At 32.5% G+C, this 15916-nt stretch overlaps 2 protein-coding genes across 5 annotated transcripts; both read right to left on the bottom strand.

Annotated features, from left to right (window-relative positions):
- Positions 1 to 4518: 4518 nt before the first annotated feature.
- Positions 4519 to 8382, bottom strand: LOC114757520 (YTH domain-containing protein 1). Of its 4 annotated transcripts, XM_028946599.1 has the most exons (10): positions 8192 to 8382; positions 7962 to 8062; positions 7393 to 7495; positions 6483 to 6712; positions 6074 to 6325; positions 5890 to 5966; positions 5466 to 5817; positions 5143 to 5199; positions 4994 to 5055; positions 4519 to 4895 (listed from the first exon to the last, which is right to left on the bottom strand). In XM_028946599.1, exons 3-10 carry the CDS (start codon positions 7481 to 7483, stop codon positions 4838 to 4840), a joined length of 1179 nt encoding a protein of 392 aa, XP_028802432.1. In that variant the 5' UTR covers positions 7484 to 7495; positions 7962 to 8062; positions 8192 to 8382; the 3' UTR covers positions 4519 to 4837. The 4 variants fall into 4 exon arrangements, with proteins under 4 accessions (XP_028802432.1, XP_028802431.1, XP_028802434.1 ...); XM_028946598.1 differs by lacking the exon at positions 7962 to 8062; XM_028946601.1 differs by lacking the exon at positions 7962 to 8062 and having other exon boundaries at positions 6483 to 6669.
- Positions 8383 to 15364: 6982 nt separating this feature from the next.
- Positions 15365 to 15703, bottom strand: LOC114757509 (uncharacterized). Its single transcript, XM_028946584.1, has one exon. It carries the CDS (start codon positions 15701 to 15703, stop codon positions 15365 to 15367), a length of 339 nt encoding a protein of 112 aa, XP_028802417.1.
- Positions 15704 to 15916: the final 213 nt, after the last annotated feature.

Raw genomic sequence — 15916 nt, 5'->3', positions numbered from 1 at the left:
CCTTTTGATGATAATTGTGCTTAATTTAGATTAAGAGTCCTTGCTTTAAGTTAGTGTCTTTTTTAGGTTAAGATTGTCATAATTGGTTATTAATTGTATTCAGTTGATTTCTAGGACAATTGATGCTTCAAATTGTTGCTTTTTATTGTAGGACAATTGAGAATTGGAGCCAAGATCAAAGACCAAAGGATGACACAACACAAGATCAGAGTATCAGCACTAATAGAGTTCGCCGCGGCGAAGATTCTCTTCGCCGTGGTGCCAAATTGAAATCTCACCAGTAATCTCTCGGGCAGAGTTCGCCGCGGCCAACTTACAGCTTCGCCGCGGCGAAATCACAAGATTAGGCGGAGCTCCTCTCGAGCATGCTTCGCCGCGGCGAAGGATTTCCTTCGCCGCGGCAAACTCTTCGTATCAGCAACGCCAGATCCGGATCAGAACGCGAAAATGGAGCTTCTAATCATATGATCCGACCCAGATGGACCCCTAAAACCCTTAGAAACCCTATTTTCAACCATACACTCCATTCCATCTCCTCCAACACCTCTATTCTCCCATCCTCTTGCCTCTCCATCTCCATCTTCTTCCCCATCCATTTCCTTCATCTTTCCTTCACTCCATCTCATTTCCTTCCACTCCCAGCTACCATGGCCGACGGATTCACTTCAGTTGGAGCTTTTCTTGAAGCTATGGAGGGCTAGGGTTTATCAACTCTTGAAGATGGTGGAGTAGCATGAGTTCCTAAGCTTCAAAGGAGAGTTTTAGTTTTAATCTTCAGTTTTTAGCTAGGCATTTATGATTTCCTAGGTCTAGGAATTGTAAACTCTTAGTTAGATACTTTGATTAATTCTGTAATCAGTGGTTATTGATTATCTTTTGTATATTGGATTGATTGATGTTGAACTTTGAGCTTAAATATATGTAGTTGCATGTATGCTTAATGTCTCTCTCATGATTCTCTCTTATCTTGCCTAGTTGTGTTTGGGTATTGAGTTGATTGTGTGTTTCATTAAGCCATTTGCATGATCATTCCAATTTACACATTAGGGAAGCTAAACAAAGTTTACATTAATGAGTTCATTAATGTAAGCTTTGGACTCATTGAGTTAATGAGGTTCTTATTAAGAAAACCTAATGGATTTGTGAAACTCCCAATATTTAAGTGAACTATGATTGCCATCAAAACCATTTTCAAGAGATTTCCTATCAATCATTTCCATTACATCATTATTATCTTAAAACACCAAAAATATAGTATCTTAGGTTTGTTTTCATTGCATTCAGTTTTGGATCAATTCATTTAAATCTTAAAAACCCAAAACCCCATTTCATTGCATTGCATGGCATTTAGTCTAGCTTAGGTAATTAATAAAGGCTCCCAAAAGTGAAACGACCTGAGTTTGCACTATACTGCATAGCTTGGATTTATTTTTGATTGAGAACCCCAAGGCGAACGACAAGAAAGGCTCTCGTCAACTAGATCCTATGAATGAAACAGTGTGTAGCTCTACAATCGATAAGGATAAGTACATCTCGACTATAGATTGTCCCCATGAGTTTGATAGTTTTTCCACCTGTAAAACTAGCTAAGGCATTCAATGATAAGGATATCGATTAGCCCTCTGGAGCAGCAACTTCTTCCAGGGTCGATTCCGGCACCTTAGGTATCGCATTTTCTGGTGATATAAGGGAAGCATCATTGATCTCAGCATCCTCTGCCAGTACTAAGACTTGTAGTTGTTTCTTCTTACAATAGTGCCTAGGATGAAACTTTTCATCGTATTTGAAGTATAGCCCTAGCTCGCATCTTCACTCGATCTTAGCATCTATGAACCTCTTCAGAACCATCTTGCTTGTGTGCGTTACTAGAATCACCACCGATTTGGAGGATTCAACAGCCTTTGATTCGGAAATCAAGCTCACTGAGGATGGGGAAGATGATTTAACCAGGTCAGGGCCCCCTTTCTCTTCAGCCCAGTTGCGCTGCGGCCCAAAGCCTCGTGCATATGGATGTTAGGTCATGACCCAATTCCTCTCTCCAGCCTTAATGACATGTCCATAAGCTCTGTAAAGGAACCCAACTTCATCAAACGCAAATCAGCCTTGACTTCTACCCTAACTCTATTGAAGAATGCAGTAATCAGAACTTCATCGTCACAATGGTCCAATGTAGCAAAAATCAATTCAAAACGCTTGATATAATCTGGCATGAATCAAGTTTGCCAGAGTGCCATCAGCATCTCATATGTGTTACCATATTGTGATGGATGAAATATGAAAATCAAATCTTGCTTTAGGTTCGGCCAATTTGAAACGGGTGATCGTGTCTCCTTCCATTAGAACCAATTCAATGCTCGAACCTCAAAACACAATACCGTCACATCTAACTTATCACTATCAGGCACCGTATTAATTTTGAAATAACATTCAATCTTAAAGATCCACCCCAGAGGCTCCTCGCATATCAAGTTTCTAAAATGCAAAATGGTCAAACTCTTCAGCTCCACTCTTATCCTCTATCTCGACAACCTTAAGACCAATGTGGCTATTTTTCGGGACGGAAGATTCCAGTGTTGATTGCTCCCCATTCTCCTGTCCCTTCTTCAATCGTAGTTCTTACAAGACATCTTCAACCATCGATTTAAGAATAGCCATGTTATCAATTAGCTATGCTACCCTTTCTTCATTATGAGTCACTCGAGTATTCAAATCCTCTATTGTTCGAGTATTAACCATTCCCAGTCGTTACTACTCTGATACTTTTGGTGGAAACTACTCTAGGGAAACTGTATTATTCACTAGAAAAGGAACCAATCCACAGGGTATAACCTAATGGAAGGATACAGCCAAAAGGAAACCTAGTAGCCTAGTGCATTCGAGAAGCACCACTCTCCTCACAACTCTAACAATTTTTGTGCCCCCCTAACGACTACCCTAACATCAAATACCCTGAGTCACTAGCTGCCAACCCCCCCTTTCCACAATTACCCTCAGTCACATACCCAACCCACTATTATATATTGGGCTTCTTTCCTACATACGTATACAAAGGCCCTAGTTCAGTAGAAACCTAAAATAGTTGGTGAAACACTCAACTAAAGGATAAGAATTAAGCCCAAAGACCCTTCCATCAATCTACCACTCTAATGCATATTCACATCAATCAAGTGCACACAAAATTAATTATAACGTATGATACACTTACTACAAATGCTAACTCTTATAACCATAGTTAATCACACTATTACCATCAACCTTCAAATTGAGAAATTCCAAAATGCATTTGAAAAGTCCAAGAGGACATGGAGTGTTAGAAATTCAAGTATGGGTCAAGTTGCAAGACATTCTAAACCTGGTGTGTTATGATTAAATAGGAATAACTTATCTCTTGTTGATGAGCTCTCCAGCTTCTAGTTCAATTTATTTTATAAATTTGATATATTAATATTGATAAAAATATGATTAATAAAATTATAAAATGCACGATAAGTTACTCTGTTCCCACATTGCCAAAATGAAACATTGTAATTTGTTTTTCTAAAATTCACGTAATGACATAAGAACCCATCTAACTCAGGACTACTAATATAGAATAATATAAAAAAATATGTAGTCAGCAATTAACCGGCTAATATAAAGAAATATATTAAACTTTGATAAAATGTATTATTTAGAAGTTATAAATATAACTTACAAGATATCTTTAAACTTTAACGAAAGCATCCCCTCATCAGCTATATCATGAAATATTAAAAATCTAGTACCATCATATAGGATCGAGAAGGGGAGCCTTGGAGCAACTAGTTAAATTGTTTCCATGTGACCAAAAGATTACGGGTTCAAGCTATGAAATTAGCCTCTTGAAAATAATAATTTTTAAGGCAAGGCTGCCTACATTAGATCCTATGAGATCCGGCCCTTCCCCAGACCCTGCGTGAACGTGAAACACCTTGTGTGCTAGGCTGCCCTTTTTATCATACAGGATTGAATTGGACAATGTCTTCAGAAAAGCGAACAAATATATAGATGTACTCGCTCCCTATGTGCATCATGATAATTTTGATATTAAATCTTTTGGGATGCAGAGAGGAGAGACCTTCAGCCTGTGACTTAATTTCGTTTTCATCCACACGGTTCTGACCAAAACCCATCCTATGTATCATGCAGGTTAGACCCGATGTATGGTGTATCCTCGCACCCTAAAATAATAATGATCCTACAAAGTGTTGCTAAAAGGTGACTTTTGGGGCATTCGGCTGTTGATTGGGCCTCAAATCAGGAACAAATATCTCAAAAGTTGTCCCCAACCCTTTGGACATTCACCTCAAATGATAATTTATGTGTTCCCATCAAAAGCAACTCAGTTTCAAAATTATCACTTCGAACGTTTAAATCAATTAAGGACTGAGAAATCTCATGTATTTAGAAGAACAAAAAGAATTCTTAGCTTATTTATTTATTTTTATATAGTTTAATGAAATATTACTTGAAAAAAATTAGACTCAAACATCAATCACCTCAGTCTATCTAAAAATTTATCCTATAACAGCATGGAATCTAACTTTGAAATTACATCCTCGCAGTAAATCTGAATGAAGCGTATCTGCCCATCATATTGTAGGGACGAGTAACAATATACATGTACACATATACATGAGGAGCAACTTTGCCAATCTAAGTTTCTGTACAAAATGATAAGCATGCCTTGATTACGCATTACAGTGGCTCAGATACTGTATCATACATGAGATATAACGTCGAAGTCCTAGTTTCCAGATCAGTTACAATTACACTTAACTTCCTTTTTGCAGGTAATAGTTTGTGGAAATTGCCCACCTTACTGATGAACCCTCCTATGAAAGCTGCTACTACCTTCCATCAAAAACTCTGACTTCCTGCAAAACACATGATCCCTGTAAATGAACACTATTTTGGCTGTAAAAAGTTGGGGCCTTAGGTAACTAAAAAGAGGCAATTAATGAAGGTCTCTCACCTATCATTGACATCTGATTTACTTCTCAGCGACTCCGGCTGTTTCCCCGACATTGTCGCTGCCTATAAGAATTTTAATGGTTTAATCATGGCGTCATGCGATTGACAAAACATGAAAAGTAGTGAAATGCTGTTGGTCTGCAAACTCACATTGGAGCAAAACTGCTTCCTGCATCTGCTTTGGACCTCCAGGTATTCTTCATAGGACTGCACATGGAAGTAACAAACAATGAGCAGAAGAAAAGTACAGCATGACAACACTGATATTTGTTACAAAACTGATGTTACTTCAAATGTTTGCCACATGTCATCAGCAGTCCTCCATCAAAGACTGCCATGTCGTTGCATAGTTTATATGATTGCAAATCATCCCTTAAGGCTGTTTTCTTAGGTGTAGTCAAATAAACAGGGGTGGGATTTTCTTTTTTAGGAAAGGAAAGGACTTGATAAAGAGAAGCACAAATAACTTTCACCATCTCAAGAAAATCATCCTCTGTTAAGGTACTAGCTAGAGGGCTTTCCGCAGAGAAACCCCAAACATCAAATTGAGAAGCCACATCCTTGTCCACTTGTAGCTTAGGAATATTTGCACTAAAATGAGGGCGTTTGGTTCCTGCTACTTTTAACGACCCAGAAGAGGTAGGAAATGTTTCACTGGAAGTTGTCAAATTGAATCTCTGATTTGCTCCAGCTTCATTAGGGCAAAGCAGTGAAGGATAAGCCATGGGTATTGACCATGGCAGGTAAAAGCTACGATCTTTATTTCCCATTAACCTTTCAACATTCCCAGAATGTCCCTTCAAAGTAAAACTATCCAAGGGTGAACTGCAAATGCAGAAACCAGTAAGCAGGAAGCCTCCTAAAAATGTAGCTAAACAACACATTAGAAGGTTTTACCTGCTCCGCATGGCAGCTATATTATTATTCCCATTAATAAGCTCACAAAGGGCTTGACCAATATCTGGAGTTAACTCCTGGAAAGAATATGTAACTCAGTCGTACAACATGTGCACAGTTTTTCAAAATCCTAGATGTAGAAGGGAAAACAAGAAAAAGAAAAGGCTCTCGATATAAAGGAAACCTGGCAATCTCTGCTAATTTTGACAGGTTTATAGTCATTCAATGGATTCTTGAGATGAAGAGTCTTATGAAAAGGTAAGTCATTTAACCGCAGCCATTTGATGTTAAAGCTGCGACCCCATGGATTACCTTTACCGCTTCCTTCACTCCAAACATCTTCTCTCTTCCACCCAACAGAAGACATCATTTGTGCGTATCCTTGGAAGTATCCACTCATGTTGACACTAAATATAAGGATTACTTTAATCGAATTCTGCAAGACAACCAAATGCTTCTCAAGAAAGGTTTTCTTTATTTATTTATTTTTTTTTAACTGCAATTCATTTATATTCTAGACTCTAAAACCTAAAGCCAATATGAATTTCTAACAGTATTAGTATAAGTTAATATCAGAAATTAAGGGATCTTACATGAAAGGCCTCTTCCAGAATTGACTCATTCATGATTTGAGTAGCCCAAACTCCTTTCTCTACTGACAAACGGATATTTTGGTGGTTTAAACTTTTAATGATAAAATATCTTGTAGAATATAATTTTTGCATCCCCATTCCATTTTGATCTCCTATATGATGATGAGAACATTCCACTTTATCTGCCCTAGTTGGATCACCATCCTCATTAGCCTTGTAACTTGAGCTCTCTAAGAGAAGAATTACAAACTAATTATAAACCAAAAGGGAAAGGGAATGAAAACTTGAAAAAAAAAAAAAAGGAGGGTTAATATAATCTTCAGTCCCTTAAGTTTGCCCTCATTTTGATTTCGGTCCTTCAAATTTCAAACCATAGGTTTTGGTCCCTCTATGGGCAAAATTCTCCAAGTTTTTATTGGATTATAGAGACCAATATTTAAATAAAAAGAAACTTTGGGACCAAAACCTATGATTTAAAATTTGAGGGACCAAAAACAAATGAGGGAAAACTTGAAGGATCAAGGTTTCTATGAACCCAAAGAAAAATAAAAATAAAACTGAAGCATGTGACATGCCTGTTTATTTGCATAGATATATTCATACATCAAATGTTTTTCCTATGCATCACAGTATACTCAAATTATGTCGCTAAAGATGTAGAGTGACACTAACCCAGGAAGAAAATCATAAACATTTTCATTTCATCCTAACCACAAATTCTATGCTCACAAGTTTTACGAAGTATTATAGCAAATCATAATAGGAGAAAACGATTAGTATCACATTAGCATCCGCTTCATATTGACTGTCTAAAGATAACAGTACTGAACACAGAATAACACGCAGAAGACAAAGCAGCCTCACAGTTACCATGATATTTTTGAGACAAGAGAACAAACATAATCACCACCTGGATCGTCTGAATTTCCAATGTCCAGCTTCCATTCAGACACTGATGAATCAACTACAGATGCATTTTCCTTTGCACTATCAGAAGACATCTCCCAATCAATCTGTCATCAAATCAAACGAATTGCAACTAGAGTACAAAATGGATAATATAACAGTCCAACGCAAAACGCAACATCAAGAAATCGTCAAGCAGAACAAATAATTTCACAAAGAATTTAGATATGTTTTCAAGAAATTGTAGAGGCAAAAAACTACCAATGAACAGAAATATTCCTATGCAAAACCGACAAGATCGTTTTCAAGAAAATAAAGCGGATAAGTTTCAAGCAGTTATCTTCACCCAAGATCATCCCCTTACGATCATTACATGACAAGTCCATTTTGTTCAGAAGGGTGAAAGGAAAAGTGAACAAGGAAGAAAAAAGTCCATTGGCTTAAATGACAACTCAATATTGATTGAGTCATGCATACTCATAATAAATTTCATTTCAATTAATGCCATACATCGTTCTTCGAAAACTCAAAAAGAGCGCAATAAGTTCAACATTTGGGAATCACAATTTTTACCCGTCTTGTTCAAGCAATTGAAATCGGTCCCAAAGATGAAAAGCATGATGGCAAACCTCAAACTCGAACAATGAAGGAAGAACCAAATGAACCACAACAGACTCGACAAATGCTTTATTAGTAATCCGCAATCCCACGGCCCAAAGCAATTAATTAATGTATGGTAATGACTAATGAGAAACGATGGTAAAGAAAAGCAAGAAGAGGTCAGAAATGGACAAGGTTCCCACCTATCAAGTGGCCGACACTCCAGCACCGTGCGGTATCTCAGTCAAACCCTAACAGTGGCGTTATTACTTCCGGCTTCTTCCCTTCTGTAAATTTCGATTTGTTTCCACTGGAATTGAAGATTTGAAGTTTGAGAGTTCGTTTTCTTTCGCAAATTTTCTAGCTTCTTGGTTCGTCTTAGCCAGAAGTTGCGGGGTGTTGACTGTGGATCCTTCAGCAGAAGAACATCTTATCAGATTGCATTGATGTCACTTCCGTATTCCACTTTTCAAACGTGGGCGTAATCCTACCTCGCGTGCTAATTATAATTATAAGAATTAGTTGATTTATAATTATAAAAATTAGTTAACTAATTTAAAGAAATTAAAAAATAAGTTAAATTAGTTATTTGTAATAAATAAATATTGTCTTTTTTAAAATATTCTTACTAGTCAATTTTTATTGACTAGAATTATCATTATTAGAAGAATTATTTTAGAAAAAAATACATTAATATAAGAGACAAAATGAATTAACGTCTTATAATTAGAACTAAACTAAAAGTCAAATAAAGTCTTATATTAAGGATTGGTAATACATAAATATAAGAGACAAAATATATTAACGTCTTATAATTAGAACTAAAATAAAAGTCAAATAAAATCTTATATTAAGGATCAATATTACATAAATATAAGAGACAAAATAAATTAATGTCTTATAATTAGAATTAAAATAAAAATTAAATAAAATCTTATATTAAAGATGGAAGTAGTACTGTAGATAGTAGAATAACAACAAACCGACAACTCAAAAGAGAGGCGCCTTTCTGGCGGCGGGGTAACTAGCAAAAAAAAACATTTTTTATGTCAAGTAAAAGAACATTACCTTTTTTTTTTTGGTAAAAAAAAATTTTGATGAATTAAGTCCGGAGAAACCATTAGGACCAAGGTATATCCCGAACTTATGCTTTTATGGGTTATGAACTAACTCTTTACCAACTGGATTAAGAGAGTGTTTGGATGAAACCAAACTATGGTTTGGAGAATAGCTTCTGGAGAATAAATTCTGAGAGTATTTGGATGGAAATCAAACCATGGTTTCAGAAGTGATTTTACAGTCTATGAGGTAAATATGTAGAGGAGTTTATCTCGATTTGCAGAAAAGTGCTTCTAAGAAGCACTTTTCAAGGTTAGGTTTTGTGAAGAATAGATTTTGTGAAAAGTGATTCTAAGAAATGAAAGTGTTTGGATAGTTATTATCAGAAACACTTTTTATATATGCAAATTACTAAAAAAAGTATAAGTTAATATAATAATTACATAAAAGATAGATTTTATAATATATTTTAATTTGAAGGAATAAAATTGTTAATAATATATTTTTTACCAATATAATTAATAATTGTTAATATATGTATTAATTAATTGTTAATAATTTTACATATATTTATAAAATATAAGATTAAATATGTTTTAAAAAAATGAAAAACAAATTCAATAAAAAAATATTATTTTAAGAGGAGGAAGACTGGTCAAAAAGCAAAAAGAATTGGGGAGGAGAAAGAACGATAAATGTGAGGCGTGAAGTTACAGTGATGAGGCTCCTCACTATCGCTGACAACATCATCATTCAAAAAGCGGAAAATTTTCACTTACAGCGAAACCATGGTTTTGACAGGTAAACCATAGTTTTATAATAAAACCATTATTTCAAAAAATTGAGGGGTATTTGAGTCCCCAAATCATGGTTTGGAATGACACCCAAACACCAATTAACTCTTGTTGGTATAAAAAAATACTACTACTAATATTATTTATATTTTATGAAAAATTGACAAAAAAATCTCCTATTAAAAGTTTTATTAATGAGAAAGACTCAAATTAGTACAGACATAAAATTAGCAAAGTATCGATCTCTTTTGTGTATAAAAATTTATTATGTCTGTTCTACCAATAAAATTTTTAATGGGGACTTTCCCCCAATTTTTCATATAATTAATTAATACAAGCATTTTTTTCGTGTATAATTTTTTCCTACATACTACCTCCGGTCTTTAATATAAGACCTAGTTTGACTTTTATTTTGATCCTAAATATAAGATTCCAATTCCTTTGTCTCTCATACTTATTCATTTTTTCCCAAATAGTCATTCTAATAATGATAGTTCTAACCAATAAACTTGATTAGTAAGGATATTTTAGGAAAAACAATATTTCTTTATTATATATAACTAACTTAACTTATTTCCCTAATCTACTAAAATTAGTCAATTAATTCTTATATTTAGGACCAAAGATAGTATATAATTAATGCAAAAGCCTTTGTTAGTTAGATGGGGATGATAGTATAATGTAATATAATGTGGAGATAGTATATGGAAACGTGCACACATATATGTAATATAATATTAAATATTTCTGTTTCATTTTATTATTTTATGTAAATATTAATTAATAAACAGTTTCATTTTTATTAAAAACAATTGGTAATTATACCTATTTTTTATTTTTTATTATATTTATAATACTTATACTTTTTATTTAGGGAAAATGGCAATTAGGTCCCACTCAAGGGAATTAAATACAAAAAAGTCCCTTAAAATCATGAAATTATTTTAAAGTCCCAAAAAAAATTTTGCATTAAATTTTATTTATTTACTTACCAAATTATCCTTTTTTTTTTTAAGTTTGCATTGATAACTGAAAGAGCAGTGGTTGACAACTCAGGGTGCAAGGATTGACAACTATCCCGGCTGGTTTGACAACTTATGGTGTGATATGCTAAGAAAATGTGTTGTCAAACCAGCCGCGATAGTTGTCAATCCTTGCACCCTGAGTTGTCAACCACTGCTCTTTCAATTGTCAATACAAAATTTAAAAAAAAGGGTAATTTGGTAATTAAACAAATAAAATTTATTGCAAAAAGGTCCTTGGGACTTCAGAATAATTTCATGATTTCAAGGGATTTTTTTGCATTTAATTCCCTTGAATGGGACCTAATTGCAATTCTCCCTTTTATTTATACATCATATTATTGAAAAACTATGTTAAAATCATTTTTATATATTTATATTACTATTTATATTATATTTTTTTATTTTTAATATATAATTAATGAAAAAGAGACAAAAAGAACTTGGAAAATACTAAACGATAGAGAGACGCTCTAAGGTTGTAAGATTTGTATGAGGCATAAAATCTGAAAAATAAGATTTTGAAATTCAAGCAAAAAGTCATAAATTTCTTTGTTAAAAAAAAAAAGTTCTCAAACTCCTCACCAACGATTAGAGCCGAGAATATGGGTTAGGGCCTGCGGGTCAACCCGCCAACCCTCCATAGAAGAGCGGGTTAAGATTGGTATTTTGCCAACCTGTAAAGATGCAGGCTACTCTAACTCATACCGTATAACCAGCGAGTTATGACGAGCTAGCCTGCAGGTTGGCTAGTTAGCGCCTAACCTGCCGCTTTTTTTTTTTTTAAAGTTTTTTACATAAATAATATGATATTATATTTGAAAATTTTCTTCCCTCATTCACATTTCAATTTTCATGTTACATAATACATATCTAAACAAAAACTATTTTTAAAAAATAAGGATACTATATTTATAACAAAAATTTAATAACTACAATCAACTATAAGATAATATTTATTACGGCAAAAAAGTGTTTTAAAAAAACATGGTGAATGAACTTTAAAAAAATTAGATAGATACACTTCTAATTTATTAAGAGATAGTTTTTGTATCAAACAAGGTATTTATATGAAAAAATTATAAAATTTATCACTTGATGAGTTGATGTTGAATGTTAATCATGTCAAATATTTGTAATGTATTGTTTTATATTTGTATTAATTATTTTAAATATGGTTAAACATAATTTATACTTTGATTGCTTTTGAAATTTTGGATCACCATTTATTAATTTAAAAAATTAAATAAAAAAGGTTTAAAAATTGAGAATTTACAAAAAAAGTTATGGCGGGTTAGGGTTCGCATTTTTCTAACCAGCCAAAATACGAGGTACTCCAACCCACACCGCATAACCGCCTATATTTCCAACTATACCAGCGGCTAACTACCATAGCTTCCCCTTCACTTACCAATGGGAGGAATTTTTTTTTGGAGGAAAGTATTGAAGGTGAGATTTGATCTTGCAACTTAAAATTATAACAAATTATTGAGCCACCGTGTTTTATCATTATAATACAAAATAATATAATACATCTGATTCTCAATATAAAAGCTAATTGACTAATTTAAGTAGATTAAAGAAATTAGTTAAATTAGTTAATTGTAATAAACAGGTATTGTCTTTCCTAAAATATCATTTTTAATCAAGTATAATAGCTAAAACTACTATTATTACAAAAACTATTTAAAAATGAATAAATATGAGAGACAAAGTGGATTAGAGTCTTATATTTAGAACTAAAATAAAAGTTATTAAGGACTGGAGGTAGTATAAGTTAACTCTTTAACTTTGACTACTGGTTATTGACAACTTTTGTTTAGTTATTTACTATATTTCATTACCTATTACTCATCTAATCCTATTTATAAATCACTTTCAATATGTTTCACACAAACTAAGAAAAATCTTAAATTTCATTAAATCTCATTTAACATCCAACAACTTTCAACTTTATTCCTATTTAATATATTACCTCCGATCATAATTATAAGAGCTAATTGACTAATTTGAGGATATTAAGAAAAGAAATTAAGTTAGTTATTTGTAATAAATAGGTGTTGTCTTTCCTAAAATATCCTTGTTAGTTAAGTGTATTAGCTAGAACTATCATTGTTAAAAGGATTACCTTGAAAAAAAATACATAAATATGAGAGACAAAGTGGATTGATGTCTTATATTTAGGACCAAAATAAAAGTAAAACAATGTTTTATATTAAGGACCGGAGGTAGTACATTATACTTTATGCAAACAAAGTTAACACAATAATAAATGAAGGGTAAAATTGTTCATCTATATAAAAACTTTCTCTTAATAGCCTATAAATAGAACCAGAAAAATTTTCTCTCTTTATCATATAAATAGGACTAAAAGAGTAACAATTTTGGTTTGGCAATTAACAAGGTCACTCTTTCATTTATTTATTTATTTATTTATTGTGACAAATAAGGTCACTCTTTTAGGTCATTGACAATTTTTGTTTAGTTATTAACTATATTAGATAGTACTGCTCCGATCCTTAATATAGGACTTAATTGTTGAATTAGTTTTGATCCTAAATATAAAACTCATTTATCATATTTATCAATTTTTTCTAAATTACCCCTATGGATACTCCCTCAACCATAATCAAGTAGAAGAAGGAGAGAAGGTATTAAAAAAGATGATTATGGTGTTTTAGGAAAAACGTGTCACATTTCTTATAATTAACTAACTTACCTAACTTTTTTAATTTAATCAAATTAGTTAAATGGGTCTTATATTAAGGACCGGAAAAGTAATAACGTTTGGTTAACAATTAATAAGGTCACTATCTTATGTTGTTGATAAATTTTGTTTAACTGTTAATTACGTTTCATTATCTCTTAACAATTTTTTTCTTAGTAATTAATAAAGTCATTCTTTCTGTTTATTGCTTAGTTGTTCATTACATTTCATTGGTTGGTCACAGATCCATTGGCGGGGTCGTGAGCAAAGGGAATTTTTTCAGACAATGGCCATTGATGACTTTTTGTCTGAATTTTGAAGTCTCATTTGAGGAATCTCACACGTCACACCGCAGGTAAATTTCGCAATTTCAGAGCATCTCCCTGTCAATCGGTATTTTTAAGATTCATTTTATATTATTTTTCCCAAAATTAATTAGCAATGAAATAAATTTTGATTTTAAATTTTTAAAAAATATTTTAAAATATTATAAATTTATAATTATAATATTTTGTCAATTGTATTTTAGACGAGAATACAATATTTCCTCTAGTTTTCTCACTAATTATTAATATGGATTGTAAAATCAAATTATATCCTTTGACCAAATTATTTTGTGATTATATAATAAGTGAACAGATATAATTATTTAAAATTGATTATCATAAAATCTAATTACTCTATGTGACAAATTTAAATTTAGATAAAGTATATATTTAGTCTTTTAACTTTGTATAAGATTTTAATTTAGTCCTTTAATTTTAAAAAGTATATTTTTATTCCTTTAACTTAGATTTAAATGATAATTTTTTTAACAATCATGATTGTTTTAAAAATTAAATTTGATATGTTCGTATTTAAGAATATTTTATTAACATTTAAAATCTTAAGGTCATCAATTTTTGTTAATAATTTTAGGATTAAAAGATTAAAAATATATTTTAGCTTTTAAATTTTATTGTTTGAATATCTAAATTCAAAATTTCCTTCAACGTTAGTGTTTGGTTAGTAATTATACATGAGGTATATTTCTGCATATAAATCTGTTTGTTGATTATGGGTTCGTATATTGTGTTACGTATTTCAATATATTGTCGAGATAATATAATTATTTCTTTGTTATATTAATTTTTTTTAACAAGGTTGTTAATATTCTTATTTTATTTGTTTCACTTTTATTAAAGCTCAAGAGGAAACGATTTTAATAAAACATAAGCAGAGTATTTTGACAATTCATCTTCCTATTTCAAGAAGTATCTAATGATGAAATAGACCATTATGATGCCCTCATTAACACTAATTCACAAATACATCAATTTATTTCATAATTGAATTTAAAAATAAATTTAAATAATTATTATATTATTATTTAAATTGTTGTAAGATTAGAATATAAAATAATAAAATTTGTAATTACAGATAAAATTAGTTGTGGCAAGCATTTTGGGGAGAAAAATTAGTCATAGAATTTTTTTGTCAGAAAACTGGAATTTGTTATCCTTAGAGTTAATCATGGAAACATTCCATCGTTAATTTTATCACTACAAATTTTGCAATAGCATTAGCGATAAATTTGCTTTTAGCCATTGATGCGCTAAAATTTTTTTTGGTTTTGTTGATTTTTTTTTGATAAGGAGGGAATAAAAGACACAGCTACGCTACTTGGTAGGAAATAAAATTACAAATGTCATCAGGGTGAGGAAAATGGAGTCCTGGAAGTAAGTTAAGAGCATGCTTAGCTAAAGAGTCAGCTGCTATATTTTCTTCTCTTCGAATGTGACAAAGCTCAGTCATCTATTGTCGCTGGAGCAAGTTGCCAACTTCTTGGATTAGGTCCCAATTCTCATGAATTTCAGTGGCTCCTTCCTTTATAAGCTGAATAGCTTCCAAAGAGTTGCTTAATAGGGTGACTTTTCTATGCCCCCCTTCCCATGCTCGTTTAAATCCTATCAAACATGTCCAAATTTCTACAACTAAGGGGTCTCCACTGTTAATATTCAGCATAAAGGCTTCCATCACATTGCCTTCATTATTCCTGATGAGTCCACCACAAGCTGCTTTCCCAGATATATGTGAGAAGGTACCATCCACCCAAACTGTTATCCCATCTTCAATACTCCGCTTAGGCTGCATCTCGTGAGAGCTCCGTGCTCCCCTTATATTTGATTTATGTAATTGGAGTTTGGCCCTTCCATAGCTTAGAAGGACCGTCTTTGCCTTGCTGATAATTCCATGTGCATGATTACTTTTGTGCTCAAAAAGTTTTTCATTCCTGCACCTCCAAACAAGTCAACAAACGATAACAAACAGCTCCCGCCACTGCTCTCTCTCTCTACCAAATGTATC

Source organism: Neltuma alba, unplaced genomic scaffold (genome assembly GCF_004799145.2).
Source record: "Neltuma alba isolate B1F8T4 unplaced genomic scaffold, ASM479914v2 tig00010603_pilon, whole genome shotgun sequence".
Taxonomy (NCBI): Eukaryota; Viridiplantae; Streptophyta; class Magnoliopsida; order Fabales; family Fabaceae; genus Neltuma; species Neltuma alba.
Note: the sequence above shows the minus strand (reverse complement) of the source record. Positions and strands in the feature narration are given on the sequence as shown.